General features: G+C 32.8%; 1 protein-coding gene and 1 non-coding gene across 2 annotated transcripts in view; both read left to right on the top strand.

The window, feature by feature from the left end:
* Positions 1-17,995, top strand: part of Dnajc13 (DnaJ heat shock protein family (Hsp40) member C13) — a 120,452-nt gene that overhangs the window by 47,794 nt on the left and 54,663 nt on the right. The window contains exons 18-26 of the mRNA XM_047563839.1: positions 1,179-1,254; positions 1,514-1,609; positions 3,183-3,326; positions 6,783-6,865; positions 8,326-8,479; positions 11,386-11,489; positions 11,576-11,735; positions 12,895-12,957; positions 14,135-14,236. Of these exons, the coding sequence (XP_047419795.1) occupies positions 1,179-1,254; positions 1,514-1,609; positions 3,183-3,326; positions 6,783-6,865; positions 8,326-8,479; positions 11,386-11,489; positions 11,576-11,735; positions 12,895-12,957; positions 14,135-14,236 (982 nt within the window). The remainder of the gene's footprint in view (positions 1-1,178; positions 1,255-1,513; positions 1,610-3,182; positions 3,327-6,782; positions 6,866-8,325; positions 8,480-11,385; positions 11,490-11,575; positions 11,736-12,894; positions 12,958-14,134; positions 14,237-17,995) is intronic.
* Positions 8,531-8,604, top strand: Trnas-cga (transfer RNA serine (anticodon CGA)). The gene has a single exon. It is a non-coding gene; the product is annotated as a tRNA-Ser (tRNA).

Below are 17,995 nucleotides of genomic sequence, written 5' to 3'. Positions count from 1 at the left end.
TTGTTCATTAAAATGTTGTGTTATTCCAGTAAACCCTTTATTAGGTGTTTGCTTGTTGTGTTCCTTTATCATAATCGGTTAAATTCCCTACTGTGATCAATTAGTGCATTTATTGGGGAAGCACTTGAATTTGGAGGAAGTTCGAAAATGTTACTGTTATTTGAATTAAAGCATTAAAAAGCTTTCCATTTATAATAGACGTACCACTTATGTTATCCCTTTTATCCCTAATTAGAACCTTTTTAGGAGTCACTGATATGAGACCTACTAAATACCAGTGAAGGAAATTATAAATGTTAAGACTCCAATACGTTAACTTCCAGATGGGCTTAGGAATGAGTAGTATTAGTAGTAGTCACTTTCTGATGAAAAAGTTTTGCTGTTCATCTTTGTTCTTCTGGGAATGTAATGTGTAAATACATACGTCTATAGGTGAGGTTTTGTTTACTTCCCTAATAGGCTTCCTAATCACTCTTACAGCAAAGCCAAAGTCTATGAAAGTCTAGAAAGGATCAGTGATGAATGAAATAGGGTTCCTGCTTGTGAGAAGTTTCCAATTTAGCAGACAGTACTTTTCATGGGGGTTAAAATTAATAAATAACCAAACCACAAATTCAGCATGGTTCTTAGATTTTTGCTTTGAACCAAAATTTTAGCTTTTAATAGAATTAGAATAATTTTCAGTAAGTACTTTAGGTCTTTACCCATACTCCAAAACTGAAAATATTTTTTTACTTCTGACCTTTCCAAAAAAATTTTCTTAGAAAATAGTTGTTGACTTTTGCTTATGTTCACAAATTCAAAGAACGCCAGAGTGCTATTTCATTGTATCAGGTCTCATTATATAAACTAATTATGTCATCATAGCTAATTTTTTTTCATTCTCACTTTCTTTAAATGGATAAAACCCTGCTCCTTCGTGTTTCAGATTTATTGAAAATTAGTGTAGCTATCTGGAAAGTACTTTAATTTGGAGAAAATTCCAAACTTAATACTTGAATTACTACCTCAAACACCTCTCCACATTAAAATATTGATTTTTAATAATTTTTAGCATCAGAATGATTTTTTACTTTAGCCATATTTCTTATAATTATATGATATTTTGTTTTTAAAAATTCCTTTCCGTTCTAGCTGAGATAAAGCAGCAAACCTTTCTCAACGTCTGCTTTTTTCAGACAGCTAAGTAGACATTTAGTGGGGCTCTGGACTGCTGATAATGCAACTGCAACAAACTTGTTGAAACGCATTTTGGTAAGTCTGTGTTGAGAAACTGGAAAGATTTTTGTGTTCCTGTCCACAAAAATTTAATTACATATACTATTAAAGGGGATTTTTTTTTTTTTTTTTTTTTTTTGTAATTGAAAAGGTGTTTATTGGAGGACTTACCATATAGTAAGTGTTACCATAAGTGAATCATAGTGTTAATTTATTTGGGCTTTTAAATCTGAATTTCCTTTTGTGCTGTTGTTTTAAAAAATGATTTTGTGTTTTTTGGTTTTTTTTTTTTTAGCCACCAGGCTTGCTGGCATACTTGGACAGCTCAGATCCAGTTCCTGAGAAGGATGCTGATCGGATGCATGTTAGAGATAATGTGAAAATAGCAATGGTAAATATGCTTGTCCTGAGTGTCTTTTCAGGATTAAGAGTATTATTATATACTCTTCTGAGAATGACTAAAAATATAGAAATAAATCAAAAACTCTGGGTTAGTCAGTTTTGCATTGCTTTGATGAAAATACCTGACAAGAACAACTTGAAGGAAAGTTTATTTGGGGCTCACAGTTTCTCAGTTCATAAACAGCTGATTTGGTTGCTCTGGACCCAGGGTGAGACAGAGAATATCCTGAGGGAAGAGTATGGTGTGGAGAGAGGCTGCTTCACTCATAGCAGCCAGGAAACTGAGAAAGGGAAGGGGCCACAGGGAAGATGCACCCTTTCAGGGCACACCTACTGTGACCCACCTCCTCTAGTCAGGACTTACCTGCCTACAATTACCAACCAGTCAATCCATTCAAATGAAAATGAACTGATAAGGTTATAGCTCTCACAGTCATTTTACCTCTGAACATTCCTGCATTAATACAGGAGCTTTTGGGGTACACTTCATACTCAGACCACCACAAACTCATTTTGTCAAATAGTAATGTTCTTTTTTTTATTTATTTTTATTGTAAACAAATGGGATACATCTTGTTAGTAATGTTCTTTTTATTATACTAATTACTTTTTAGAAGTAAAGTTTGCATCCCATAAAATTCACCTATTTTAAAGTATATATTGCATTAATTTTTAGTATATGCAACTTGTACAACTATCATGATCTTTTTTTTTTTTTTTTTTTTTTTTTTTTTTGCGGTGCTGGGGATCAAACCCAGGGCCTGTGCTTATAAGGCAAGCACTTTACCAACTAAGCTATCTCCCCAGCCCCTATCATAATCTTCATGAATATAATTAATTTTGTTGAATATTTCTCTAATAACTTATTTGCAAATTCAGGAATGGATTTTTTTTTCAAATGTATCATGTGATATTTTATACATATGAAATTACAAATGTTATTAGTAAAAGAAGTTACTTGGCACTTTTTTCTTAGAAGATCTATGTTATTAGGTTAGCCTATCCCCAAGAAAATTAAACATCTTTCATGATACACTGTTAGAGTAATAGTATATGTATTGTTTTCCTATTCTTTTTCCTTCCTCTCTGTCATCTTCCACTTGCATCTTATTACCACCAATAAAGGAATCATCCTGAAACCCTAACGATTCTTAGACAAAAAGAACAATTTAGCCAGGCACAGTGGCACACACCTGTAATCCCAGCAGCTTGGGGAGCTGAGGCAAGAGGATAGTTCAAAGCCAGCCTCAGCAACTTAGTGAGGCACTAAGCAACTAAGTGAGACCCTGTCTCTAAATAAAATACAAAAAAAGGCTGGCAATATGGCTTAGTGATTGGATGCCCAGAGTTCAATCCTGGTACCCCCCCCCCCAAAAAAAAAAAAAAAAAAAGAATTTAAAAAATAATAATTTACTGTAGAAACTTTTCACTGTTTTTCCATTTAACCCTAACATCCAATATTTATTTTATCATTTTAAATAGATAATGTGGCTCTGCCATACATAGAATTTTAAAGTAAACTTGTAAATAGGTATGTAATGGACGTCAACATTATTTTACAGGATCAGTATGGAAAATTTAATAAAGTTCCAGAATGGCAAAGACTAGCTGGAAAAGCTGCTAAAGAAGTTGAAAAATTTGCCAAAGAAAAAGTGGATCTTGTGTTGATGCACTGGAGGGATAGAATGGGCATTGCTCAAAAAGAGGTAAAAATAAAATATGCTTCCAAATTTCTAGCATTTCTATATGTCCTAGGCCTCACTCGAGTTGCTATTCACAGAGAAGGCATTCAGATGTGTCCAACTGAATGCCTGAAGCTTAAAAATGAATGACTCTAAATCTGATTCATATTTTTTTCTTCCTTGATTAATAGTTTCATGAATTAATGATTAGAATTTTAGTTAGGTATTTAATATGGAATTACCATCTTAAATTTTCTTCCATAAATTCCAGTTTTCATACTTTTTTTATTCCTATTTACTCCCTCCCTTTGGATTTTGTTTTGTACCTACAAAAATAAGATGCCCTTTGGTTTAGCCTTTTTAGTCAAAACTAGTCAGACAAATGATTCAGAGACAAGGTTTTACATTTTTTGATTTACTTTATTATATATTCTTAAATCTTGTAATATTAGTTCTCAAGTCAAGGTCAGACCTTGTTTTAGTTTCATTCTTCATCATGTACTATGTCCTGCAGAACTTCATTCAGCAGTGCACATTCTTTCATCTGGGAGGTGTTTTCCCTTAATGCAGTCTTCATTTATAGTGACTGGTTCCTTACTCAAGACAAATAATTTTTGTGTCTTTCTAAAACAAATGTGTTTCTTAGGAATTACCAAATGTCTGAATATAACAAAACAAATGTCTATTTGAAATTTGGATGTCTTTGGTTATTTAGAAATTGAGCATAATAGGTTAATGCTAACTCAAATAAGTGATATGCAATATAAAGAATCATTAGACAGGCTTTCAAGTGACTAGCAGAGGCAAGAGAGTACTGAACTTTGAATTGGTTAATTGACATCTAAGTCTATCACTTATTAATCCAAGTTAAAGGTTTTCAGAACCCTACTTTTCTGTTTTCTAAAATCAGAAATAACAATACCACCCTTATAGGGCCACTTCGAGCAAGATAATATAAAAACACTATATACAGCTGGGCACAGTGGTGCATGCCTATAATCTCAGTGGCTCAGCACGCCGAGGCAGAAGGATTTCGAGTGCAAAGCCAGCCTCAGCAACTTATTGAGGCCATAAGCAACTCAGTGAGACCCTGTCTCTAAATAAAATACAAAAAAGGGCTGAGGATGTGACTCAGTGGTTAAATGCCCCTGAGTTCAATCCTGGGGAAAAAAAAAACACTATATACTTATCTGGTCATGATAATATTGCTAAAGCATTTAAAGCATTTGAACAGTTGAAAAATCTGTAGATGTGATATGAATGATTTTCAAAGTTGCTAAAAATTATAAGCTCCTGACTTCAAGTAGTTAAACTTATTTCTAAAATAACAGTTGTTTCAAACTGTATGAATGAAAATAAAAACATATTTGTATGTGTGTGTATATATTTATTGTGTATATGTGTGTATGCATGCACACACATACACACAATACTGGGGATTGGACCCAGGGCCTTGTGCATGCTAGGCATGTGGTCTACCACTGAGCTACATCTCCAGCCCAAGCTGTATAATTATCATACTGCAAATAAATTTTTACTCTTAAGATTTCATATGTGACATTTATCTGTTATTAACTTGAATATAAAGCTGTTTAACTGTAGATAGGGATATCTTTTATTTAAAGACAATTGAGAAGAAAAATGTATTTTTAATATCAAAAAATTTTTACTGGTTTGTTGATATTGTTTACATGGGGTATTATCTAAAATTTTGAACAAATGTTACCAAATACGCTATTCAGGAAGATCTTTGGTAGTATCAACTGATTATCATTTCTGCTTGGGTTTTTAACATTAATTTCTTTAGGAAACAGTAACCTATTTTATTCATAGAAACAACATGAAAATATAGAAAGTAGAATGATCTTGTGCTTTAACTAATCTGAAAACTTGTCAAGATTATTAATACTGGTTAGTCTTGAAGTGAGCTGCATTACATATATAATCAGAGGATGATGTTCATTCCATTTGTAACTATTTTGGATTAATTAACCTTTGGCTAATGTATAAAATTGTTTTTTAATATTTATGTTATTTTCAGTTTAGGGATATGTTTACTAATTATAGTGCTTATTAGCTTGTTACTAATGTCAGTCTGCTCAGTTTTTGGAGAGTTGGTTTTTCTTTTGTTGCTCTAGGTTGCCACTCTTTTCTCCCAAGGTGGGAAGAAAATTAAAGAAAAGCCTTCCCAGTTAGAAGTCTTAAGGAAAGATTTGTTGTGAAAACCCAACTTTGAATTGTTTGTATACTTCAGTCACTTTCTATTAGTTTTCATGGTAGTGTACAGAATTAAAATTTGTAGGAAGCATTTCTAAACATATCCAACAGGTTTTATGTTTCAAGCAGCATTTACTTTTTCAAACTTACTACTCCTTTTACCTTCATTCTTCCTATGAAATATAGTCTATTTTCTTGCTTTATTTATATAATTTGCCACTTTAATGAAATTTTGACTTTGAAATTTCACTTTGTACCACTTTGTACTTTTTGTTTCTCTTACATTGAGGATTGAAATTCTCATGTCTGAAATATCTACAGTTCCACTGGAGCAGAGATTCTTAACCTCTAGTCCATGTTCAGACTTCAGGGGCTCATTGAAATCTCCTCTTCCAGTTACAAACTTTACATATGTGCCTCTCTCTGGAACGGGGGTATTAGCTTTATTTGGATTCTCCAGCTAAAATCTGAGTCATAGACTTAGTGAAGCAGGCAGGCTTTTTTCTGACTTAAAGTTAAGATTATTAATATTGATAGCATCAGTATATAAGTATACTATATAAGTTTATAAATTCATACTGTATAGAAGTATACAGTATGAATTTATATAGCTTAGCACATTTAGACTTGCCTATCCTTTCTATTTTCTTTAAATTTTTTTTCATTTTTTCCTTTTTATAATTAAATTCAGGACAGAAACAATGTGGTGAGTTTAAGTCCCTGCTACGTGTGTGAAATGTGTTAAATTGGCATGTAGAGTCATCTTTGTTTATTAAGTTAAATTCAGTTCTCATTTCACGCGTGTCTGAATGTAGATACATATATCTTCCTTTAGCTATTTCAATTCGTACATGCTTCTCTTGGCTCTTATAGCTGCTCAATAACCTGTAACCTTTTTCACTTGTTGTTTTTCATGATTTTCTATTACTTGCATGTAAATGTTTGAACCAAGTTGGTGTTTTTTTATTATTACAAATTTTACTCGTGAAATATATGAACTTTACAAGATTTGATGTTGAAATGGTAACTTAAGATTACATGGAAAATATTTGAGGAACACTGTAGAAATACATGCTGGCAAATTATTATATATTATGTCATTTAATGTCCTGTACTCACATTTTATAGATTTTATTTTATTAATTTTGTTTCTATCAAAATTTAATGAAAATAATGTCTCATTTCTTATTAAAGTGATGATTTTCTGAATGAACCTATTTGGTAGTCCCAGGTTGAGCACTATATAGTTTCTTTCTTTTCCAGAATATAAATCAAAAGCCAGTAGTTCTTCGAAAGAGAAGACAGAGAATAAAAATAGAAGCAAATTGGGATCTTTTCTATTATAGGTAAACTTCAAGCCTATTTTTCAGCATTGATTAAACTTGATATTTCTGTTAAAGGATTAATGACAGATTTTCCTTCTCTGGAAACAACGTTTTAAAAAAATTTTTTTTTTTAGATGGACACAATACCTTTATTTTACTTATGTATTTTATGTGGTGCTGAGGATCAAACCAGTGCCTCACATGTACTGATCGAGCATTCTACAACTGAGCCACAACCCCAGCCCCTGGAAACAGCTTTTTGCAACAAGTTCAAGACCAATATTGGAAACTTAGACCCTGTCTCAAAAAATAAAAAGGGCTGGGTGTGTAACTCAGTTGTAGAGCTAATTGAGTTCAATCCCCAGTACTGCGGGGCAAGAGAGAAGAGGTAGATATGAAACCATCAGGAGACTTGTGACAAATGAGTATCCAAGTTAGTTGATCTAGCCTTTCAAACATGGTAACTCCCTTCCACTCCCCACTTCCAAACCTCACCTCTAACATACACACAGAAAGACATTGACATTTTTGGGGAATTCACAGAACTTAAAAAGTGACCCACGTACTCAGTCTAGAAGCTGAAATATTGATTGCACCTTGGCTACTAAAGGAAATATATTGTTTAAAAACTTTCATGCTACTTTTAAAGTATATAGTTCATATGTAGGATATCCTTAAGTATATCCTTTGTATTTCTTTCTCAGGCACCCTCAATTGTGTTGTACCCCTAAGAACTTTCTTGAAAGTCATTGAAATGAGACTTTCTAGAAGGAATGCAAACTGATAGTAAGCAGAAGTGGAGTCTATCTATCACCAATTCATATTTTTGTACAAATTTATTATATGTTATTCTATACTTTCACCTGTTGTTGTACTGGGAATTGAACCCAGGGCCTTGACATGCCCAATCCAACTTATTTCAAAAGTATATGGAAGATATTTTGAAAATGTCCATTTATAACTTGGCAGTTTGGTGGTATTACATTGGGTAGTCTATAAGTTTCAAATGTAGACTCTTATTCATCCCATATACTTCACACTAAAAGGGTCAGAATTTTTTTGCCCAACCTGAAATTCAATGTCTGAAAGTAGAATTGTTTTCTAACTCAAAACTACTGTCATGTATATCTAAAATTGTATTAGTAGCAAAAGATTGAAATTGAAATAATAAGTTCGTTTTTTAAAAATTCACATGGATTTGTTTTATAGTTTATTTTTTCTTTATATTTTATTATGAAACTTTTAAACATGAAAAAGGTGAGTTTCATAGCAACTACCTGTGTATTTATCATCAAGATTCTACCATTAGCATTTACTGTACCTCCTTTACTCAGATTTCTGTTTTCTTTTTTCTTGTTAAAGTTTAATAATTCTACAATTTTCTTGTTTATTATACGATGTAGTAAGGGCTATTTATAGAGGCTTTATTTTTTTTTCATGTTTATTGCTTCTGTATGTTTTCTGGTTATATGTTTGTCTAGGTTTAGTCAAGACCATGCCAGGTCAAACCTTATTTGGAATTTCAAAACACGAGAAGAACTGAAAGATACTCTTGAATCTGAAATGAGAACTTTTAATATTGATAGAGAGCTTGGTAGTGCTAATGTGATATCCTGGAACCACCATGAATTTGAGGTAAAGTTCAGTCTTTACCATATATTAACCTTAAAAGATAAAGCATTGGGCTGGGGATGTAGCTCAGTTGGTAGAGTGCTTGCCTCGAAAGCACAAGGCCCTGGGTTCAATCCCCAGCACCGCAAAAAAAAAAAAAGATAAAGCATTTGCTGTTGAGTGATTTTTAAAAATTTGTAGTTATGTAGCTTGTATCTTTACCTTTTCTCTGTAACATTATAGAGGAAATACTGGGAAGCTTTTATCTTTGCTTGATACAAAAATAATTCTGTTGAGTAACTCAGCTTTAACTCATGAGGATCTTGTAGGACTTTTAAATGAATTTTATCCTAGGTATTCCAGATGTGTTCTGTGTGTGTACAGTGTGTTTCCATTTCTGGGACCTTTAGAGTCTTTCTTTGTTGAGATATACTGTTGCCTTGTTCCTTGTAGCTTGATTAATTTTTTTGTGCTAATTTGGTTCTGAATGTGACTATATTTTACTGGACTATTACTAACATGAAAACTGAAGAACAAAAATCATATTCATAGTAGATAATTCTGTGTGTGTTTAATGTGAATATATATATTATAGAGATACATATTATAGACATGTAGATATATGTGCAGTCATGTGCTGCATGATGTTTTGGTCATCCTTAGACCACAAATTCCTTTGTGGTCCCATAAGATTATATCCCTCGTGACATTATGGCTGTCTTACTTGGTATTAAGCATGCTCTACAGTGTTCACATAGGTTGAAATTGCCTAACACTACATTTCTCAGAATGTGTACCCATTGTTAAGTGATTTACAACTGTATGTAGTTTAAACTATTGGAACAGATGTAAGTTTGAGCATGAAGTGATCCCACAGGCTTTCATCTTTAAACCAGCACATTTCTAAAGCATATAACAATTTGAATGTACTTATTCCCTCCTCCTTGGAAAAATTTTCTTTACTCTGATTTTGAGAGACTGAATTTTCCTGGATTTTATCCATTTTTACTGCCCACTTCTTCTCAATCTTCTTTATTCATTTCTCCTTATCTTGCTGACCATTAAATGTTAGCCAGCCACAAAAGATCAGTTCTTGGACCTCTTTTCATTTGTATTTATTGCCTCAGTGGTCTCATGACTTTCAGTGTGTTTTCTTTGCAAATGGCATCCTGATTTTTATCTCCTCTCGGGACTTTCTTTCCAAGACTACACACTTTCATCCCTTACTTGGATGTATAATAATCATCTAGAATTTTTCTCCAAAATTTTACTTTTGTTTTTACCCTCAGCCTTTTTCTTGTAATCTTTAATCTTAGATAATGAATATTCCTTACATTCTAATCAGAAGCCTTGAAATCATCTTTCATTTGTCAGCAAATCCTATTCATTAAGCTTCAATATTTATCCTCTTGCCATTGGATTGTATCAATATCACTGCTTCTTTCCTTGCCTCAAAGTAATCTGTTATCAACATGGCAGCAGTTACATAGCAATGTTATCCTGTTACAATATGAGCAGATTATATCATTTCTCTGCTCAAAACCCTTGGTGCTCCTATGGCTTCCTGTCTCAGTAAAAGTCTTCAGTTCTTGGAATGACTAAGAAGGTAGAGGGTCTGTGAGCCTTTAACTCTCTTGGATTTCATACTACTCTCCCTCACTCTGATCCAGCTACACTGATTCCCCTGAAAACACCAATGTTCTTGCCTCAAGGTCTTTCTACTTGATGTCCCTTCTGCCTAGAATAATCCTTTTTTACAGACAGCCTTAATAATTTGTTTTCTTATCTCCTTCAGATTTTTTGACAGTCACCATCTGATGAACCTTCCCTGGTTACTCTAAAAATGTAGCCCCTTTTATATATAATATGTACATATGCATTCTCTCTCTATCCTGCTGCTTTATTTCAGTTCATCACACCTGTTATCACCCAACTATCATGTATATCTCACTTTTTCAGATTTTTTTGTGTGTGTGTCCTCTGATACCTAGAAGCCGTGCATGGTGCATAGTATATGCTTAGTAAGTAGTTTGAATGCTCTGAATTTTTATAAAACATTTATACACATGTATTTTATGTAGTTTATATTTTAGACATCAGTTACTTTAGGCTTTGGGAAAAGGACTTTGGTAGCCTGGTCAGGCAGAATTGCTTTTTGCAGTTGCCTGTGAATCTTTCCTTGAAATAAGCAGCTTGAGCCCAAGGGTTGTGGTGCTGCTCCAACTTCTGGTGATCCACTGCAGATCACCTCCAAATAGTCTCCTGGGTGAATTATCACACAGAGAGGGATACTGTAGAAAAATATAAAGTTTATTTAATGTGTTTGTTTTAAATCTTGGCACATCAGCAAGAGGTAAAACTGGGGGAAGAGGGAATTCCTGAAGTAGCATGTGCATACTGGGCAAACTGAACTGCTGGATCATCCACTCTCTTCTTGGTTATGGTAAACCCAGAAAGAAATTAAACAAATTTCACTGACACCATATAGTGCTGTGACAGTTTTTATCAAGAAATTTTATATTCATAAAATTACCACAAATTTATACACAGCCAAAAATATGCAAATGTTGACCTTCAGGTCAGAATCTTCTCTCTCTTGCAGTTTAAGGTAATGGATAGTGTAGCCCATCTGAATTTTCCTCACTCTTAATTCTCATAGTTTCTGGAGTTTCTTCAGAATGTGGTGTATTTTATTGTGCTCCTATATAAGATGAAGAATTATCTTTTAAAATTATATTTTCAACATAAAAATTTTGATGTGGTATGTAATTCTTACTCAACATTTAACTGAAATAGTCATGTTGTTAATATTGAATTGCCAGGTGTTTGAGTTCAGGTAAGCTCTGAATAGAAAGAGTATAAGAAACAGTTGTGTGGAAATTGCCAAAAATCTAATGTAAATTAAAGCGATATAATTTGTTTTGATAAAGGTTAAATATGAGTGCCTGGCAGAGGAAATCAAAATAGGAGACTATTATCTGAGATTACTACTGGAGGAAGATGAGAATGAAGAAAGTGGATCAATTAAGAGATCGTAAGCTACACTTCACATCCTGTTGTATTTGCTTTCACTGTTGGTTTCATGGTTACTTCTATTACTGACCTTTATTTCTTACCTAGGTATGAATTTTTCAATGAGCTCTATCATCGCTTTCTGCTAACTCCAAAAGTAAACATGAAGTGTTTATGTTTACAAGCCCTTGCTATTGTTTATGGCAGATGTCATGAAGAAATAGGACCTTTTACAGACACAAGATACATTATTGGAATGTTAGAGAGGGTAAGGATGACATTTAAGGAGACTGCTATATGATAGTGTCACTGGGTGTGTGTTAAATTTTCAAAACTAAATTTAAATTCTACTTGATCACATTATTATTGTGACTTTCTTTTTGAGTTATGCATTAGTTCATTTAAATCTGACTTGGTTGAATAGAAAATTGACCAAATTAATACTTGTCCATGTCGGGTATTTTGTATTTGTTTTTGTTTTTTGGGTGTGCTTTTGAAGAACTTTAGTGATCTATTAGCTAGTCTTTAAATTTAAAAGTTGAAGTTAACTGGACAGGTGTATAAAAGAAATTGTGACTTCACACTATACATACCTGGAGTTTTGGAAAAGTTATAAACAATCTTGGCTAAATTTAAAAGTGTGAAAATGGTCAAACTTTTTAGAACTACAGTGATAATTAGAAAAGGTCACTTGAGTTAGCACCCTTTTCGTTTGTAGCAGAACAGATCAGTCAGTTCATTAATTTGTGTTACCTATTTGTTGTACATACCTTCTTCATTTGTGTTTATATTTCTCTTAATTTAACAGTTTAAATTTTAATGAACTGGTTCAGAGAGGATCATTTTACCAATTTTTAAAATAATCATCTATGCTTATTATAGTTTTTAACTATGAATCATGCTTTTTATGTTAGAAACTTGAATCTGAATAAGGACACTGAACAAGAAAGACATAATTAGGGCAGAAATCCTTATTATTTGCTGTTACACCACATTACACTCTTGAATTCCAGTCTACTCTTCATTCCAATGACCTGGAGAACTTCTGGTGTACATTTGTACTTAAGCCAGTATATTTTTCCCCATTTATGTTCATCATAATGACATTTATGTGTAACATCATTTACCAATTCTTTAGAAGTTTTAATTTGAGTATAATTTATTTCATTTTTAACTTCCTAAAGTTATAGCCATTAATTCATTAATCCCTGACTTTAAAAATGTGCCTTTCTAGGAAATTTAGATAAGTTATATAGAATTACAAAGGCTGTAAGACATTTACGAATTGTAGAAATTGACAGACTTATGATTTTATCCTTATTTAAAAGATACTTCTTATGAACTGTTGGTTGATGTTGTAAAGTGATAGTAATGTTTTAATTTCTGTTTCTGTTTACTTCTGACTAAATTTTCATTTATCTCAATAGTGCACAGATAAACTTGAACGAGATAGGTTGATCCTCTTTCTAAACAAGTTGATCCTTAACAAGGTATGGTATTTCTGCATAAGTAAGTCATTTGATGTTGTAAAGATAAACTCGCACAGTTTGAGTTAATTATCCAGAGATGGTTCTGTTCTTATTTTCTTTAGAGATAAGAAAACTATGAGTGCCTTAAACTTCTGGAGGGAAAAGTGCCAGTTTTCCCTGAAAAGTTTACCCTATTATTGCAGGTGCAAAATAAACTAATGATGATAAAATTCTGAGTGGCGAATAGGGAAGGAGAAATCATTAACCAATTTTTCTTTAGGATTAAATTTTAAGTAAAATAAATTACTTAAAATTGAATTATCAGTATACATTTTGATTATAAAGATTCATTTGAAGATATAAAATGGTGAGTCATTTTACTTCATATTCTTAAAGCCATTTTAATAAGTTCATTCTGGTTTCTCACATGAAAAATTGATAATTGTAGCTGGGTGTGGTAGCACACACCTCTAATCCCAGAAGCTCAGGAGGCTGAGGCAGGAGGATCCTGAGTTCAAGGCAGCATCAGCAACTTAGCATGACCCTAAGCAACTTAGACTCTGTCTCAAAATTAAAAAAAATAATAATAAATTCAAAATTGCAATATACAACATTAATTATTACATGGTGTTGAAATTAAGTTTATGTACATTTTTATGTCTTAAAATTTTGCTACTCATACCATCTTGCATAGTTTTATTCTCACTTTTAGTAATAACAGATGTTTTAAAAGAAAATATAATTAAGATTTCAAAATTAATCTCTAACCTCTAAGAAATTCTCAGTTTTTAAAAGGTTACAAAAATTAAACTAAAATAGCAAAAGATTTTTAATATAGCAGATTTTTTTCTGATTATAGAATAATCTATTCATTAACAAAAAGATCTTGGCAGGATAATTATAGAACCAGAGTTTATCATGTCAGTCTTTAATTTGTTCATTTTTATTTTGTGTGGGATTTTTTTTTTCTCAGAATGTATTTTAGTAGAAATACTTGTTATGATCTCTTCATGATATAGGATTGCCCTTTTCAGTCTGTTCAAATTCATGTCCTCTAAAGACAAAAATCCTAAAAATACCAAGTAATACCCATTGCATGTTAATCGTTTTCAGAGAAACTCCAAATATCTTCTTCTTTGAGGATCTTTTAGAAACTGCCTAAGAGAAAGGTTTTAGATTATGTAAAAATGTTTTCCAGAAAAATGTTAAGGATCTCATGGATTCAAATGGAATTAGAATCCTTGTGGACTTGCTTACCCTTGCACATCTCCATGTGAGCCGAGCTACAGTACCACTCCAAGTATGTATGCTTATTTAGGTTTTAAAGCTTAACATTCTTTGAATATAATTTTAGAGACAAGAATCATAGAAGTCTAAAAACATGTCAATACGTAGTGGTTGATAAAGTATTTCTCCAGTAATTCTGCTAGTACTAATGTCTAGTAGATTCATTCACGCCAAGAAAGTGAAATCACCAGAAGAACAGTCAAAAATGGACAATAATGATCCAGTTTTATTTTTCCAATATCTTTTGTCTTTTAAAGTAACTGCATCTCTAATGTGGCTTATTTTGAGACAGTGTGACCTTTAGGATTTAAACTGAACTCATCAAATATGTAACTAGAACATTTAACATCAACAAACATTGAAAATATGCTTTTTAAAACAAAGCTCTTTTTTATTTGTTCTTTTTAGTTATACATGTTGGTAGAATCTGACATATTTATACCAGCATGGAATATGCCTTATTCTAATTAGGATCCCAGTCTTGTAGATGTACACAATGCTGAGAATCACTATGGTATATTCATGTATGTACATAGAAAATTTATGTCAGATTCATTCCACTGTCTTTCCTATTCCTGTCCCCAACCCCTTCCCTTCATTCTCCTTTGTCTAACCCAGTGAACCTCTATTCTTCCCCTCTTCCACCCTTATTTTTGTTAGGATCCATATAACAGAGAAAGCATTCAACCTTTGGTTTTTTGGGATTGGCTTATTTCACTAAGCATGGTGGTCTCCGAATGCATCCATTTACCTGTGGATTCTTCTTTATGATTGAGTAATATTCCATTGTGTATATATACCAGACATCTGTTGATGGGCTTCTAGATTGGTTCCATAACTTAGGTATTGAGAGTTGTGCTGCTATAAACATTGACGTGGCTGAATCACTGTAGTATGCTGATTTTAATTCCTTTGGATATGTACAGAGGAATGGAATAACTGAGTCAAATGGTGGTTCCATTCTTAGTTTTTTGAGGAATCTCCATAACTGCTTTCCAGAGTAGTTGTACTAATTGCATACCAACAATGTATAAGTGTACCCTTTTTCCCACATACTTGTCAACATTTATTGGTACTTGTTTTCTTGATAATTGCCATTCTGGTTGGAGTGAGGTGAAATCTTAGTGTAGTTTTATTTTGTATTTCTCTAATTGCTAGAGATGATGAACATTTTTTTCATTTATTTGTTGAGCATATTTCTTCTTCTGTGAATTGTCTGTTTCCTTTGCGCTGTTTATTGATTAGGTTATTTGTTTTTTTGGTGTTAAGCTTTTTGAGTTCTTTGTATATCCTTATCTGAGATTTTCTCCCAGTCTTTAGGCTCTCTCTTCACATTCTTGATTGTTTCCTTTTGTGAGGAAGCTTAGATGGATGCCATCCCATTTATTATTGATTTTTTTTTTTTTTTTTTTTAATTTCATTTCTTGTGCTTTAGGAATCTTGTTTAGAAAGTCAATCCCTGGCATGAGGGAGTATTGGGCCTACATTTTCTTCTAGTAGGTGCAGTGTTTCTGGTCTAATACCTAGGTCTTTGGTCCACTTTGAGTTGAGTTTTGTGCAGAGTACAAGGTAGGGGTTCAGTTTCATTGTACTACATATGGATTTCCAGTTTTCCCAGCACCATTTGTTGAAGTGGCTCTTTTCTCCAGTGTATGTTTTCGACACCTTTGTCTAGTATGAGATAACTGTATTTATGTGTGTTTGTCTCTGTGTCTTCTATTTAATTCCATTGGTCTTCATGTCTGTTTTGGTGTCAGTACTATACTGTTTTTGTTACTATAGCTCTGTAGTTTATTTTAAGGTTTGATATTGTGATGCCCTCTGTTGAACTTTTCTTACTAAGTATTGCTTTGGCTGATCTGGGCCTCTTATTTTTCTGAATGAATTTCATGACAGAGTTTTCTATTTGTATGAAGAATGACATTGGGATTTTAATAGGAATTACATTAAATCTCTATAGTACTTTCAGTAGTTTAGCCATATTGACAATATTAATTCTGCCTATCCAAGAACATGGGAAAGGTTTCTATCTTCTAAGGTCTTCAGTTTCTTTCTTTAGTGTTTTATAGTTTTCATTGCAGAGATCTTTCACCTCTTTTGTTAGATTGAGTCCCAAGTTTGTTTGTTTGTTTGTTGTTGTTGTTTTTTGAGTCTGTTATGAATGGGATGATTTCCCTAATTCCTCTTTCAACTGATTGATCATTGATGTATAAGAATGCAGTTGATTTATGGGTATTAATTTTGTACCCTACTCCTTTGCTGAATTCATTTATGAATTCTAGAAATTTTTTGGTGGAGTTTTTTGCGTCTTCTAAACATAGGATCATGTCATCAGCAAACACATAGTTTGAACTCTTTTTCTTATTAGTATCCCTATAATTTCTTTCTTTTGTTTAATAGCTCTGGCTAAAGTTTCAAGGACTATGTTGTATGTTCTAAATTAGACTAAATGATTTCAGTCTTTCTCCATTTAGAATGATTTTTGGTCTTGGGTTTGTCATATATAGCTTTTACCATGTTGAGGTATATTCCTTCTATCCCTAGTTTTTCTAGTGTTTTAAATGTGAATGGATGCTGTATTTTGTCAAGTGGTTTCTCTGCAAACTTTGCCTTTAGGAACCTACAGGCCTATTGAAATCAGCCAAGAGAATAAAACGTCCAGTGTACTGAATGACTTTTTCTGATAGCTAGCTTATAAAAGAGAACTGTACTTAGCATGTTTGATTTTTTTTCTTTTCTTTATTTATTTACTTGAGTTTTGTTTTGGGTTTGTTAATTTTAATTTCCTGTTGTAAGGAGATGTGGGATTTTGCAATTTGGATTTTGTTTTGATTGTGACCAGTGCTGTTTGAACATTTAGAGTATGGGCATTTTCTGTTACCAGGCAAAATCATAAATGCTTATATGCTATTATGGAATACTGGTACCTAGTATATTATACACAATACATTTATATTTTAAATCCCCAATAACTCCCATTATGTCGTTACCATCATTTTCCCATTTTACAATGAGGAAACTGAGGGACAGAGAGAGACTAAGTACATTATCAAAGGCTATCCTACAAATGACAGTTAATGTTAGATCCCAGAAGTCTGTGCTCTTAACCATGTTGCTATATTTCTCTATATGAATCTAACTGGAAACTGATAGTTAAGGGGGTATTTTAAAACCATGTTGTACTAAAATATACTAACTACATGAAATTCTGGTGGGAGTGTGGAGAAAAAAGGTAACTCATGTATTGTTCATGGGACTACAAATTAGTATAGTCACTTTGGAAAGCAATATGAAGATTTTTCAAAAGAATAGGAATGGAACCACTGTATGACCCAGCCATCCCACTCCTTTGTTTTTATCCTAAAGAACTAAAATCAGCATACTGTAGTAATGCAGGCACATCAATATTTATAGCAGCTCAATTTATAATAACCAAGTTACAGAACTAACCCAAGTATCCATCAATAGATGAATGGACAAAGAAAATATGGCATATACACACCATGGAGTTTTAGCCATAAAAAAGAATGAAGTCATGGTATCTGCTGTTAAATGGATGGAACTGGAGAACATGATGCTAAATGAAATAAGCCACACTCAAAGTGAAGGGTTGAATGTTTTCTTTCATATGTGGAAGCCAGAGGAAAAAGAAAAGGAGTTAAAAAGGATCCTCACAAAAATAAAAAGGAGATCAATAGATTATATTAAAGGGATGGAGAAGGGAGGGAAGGTAGGAGGGTTTTGAGGAACAGAAGCTACTAAATTGAGCTAT

The sequence above is a fragment of the Sciurus carolinensis genome, chromosome 9, assembly GCF_902686445.1.
Source record: "Sciurus carolinensis chromosome 9, mSciCar1.2, whole genome shotgun sequence".
Taxonomy (NCBI): domain Eukaryota; kingdom Metazoa; phylum Chordata; class Mammalia; order Rodentia; family Sciuridae; genus Sciurus; species Sciurus carolinensis.
This window is presented reverse-complemented; position numbering and strand designations above follow the sequence as displayed.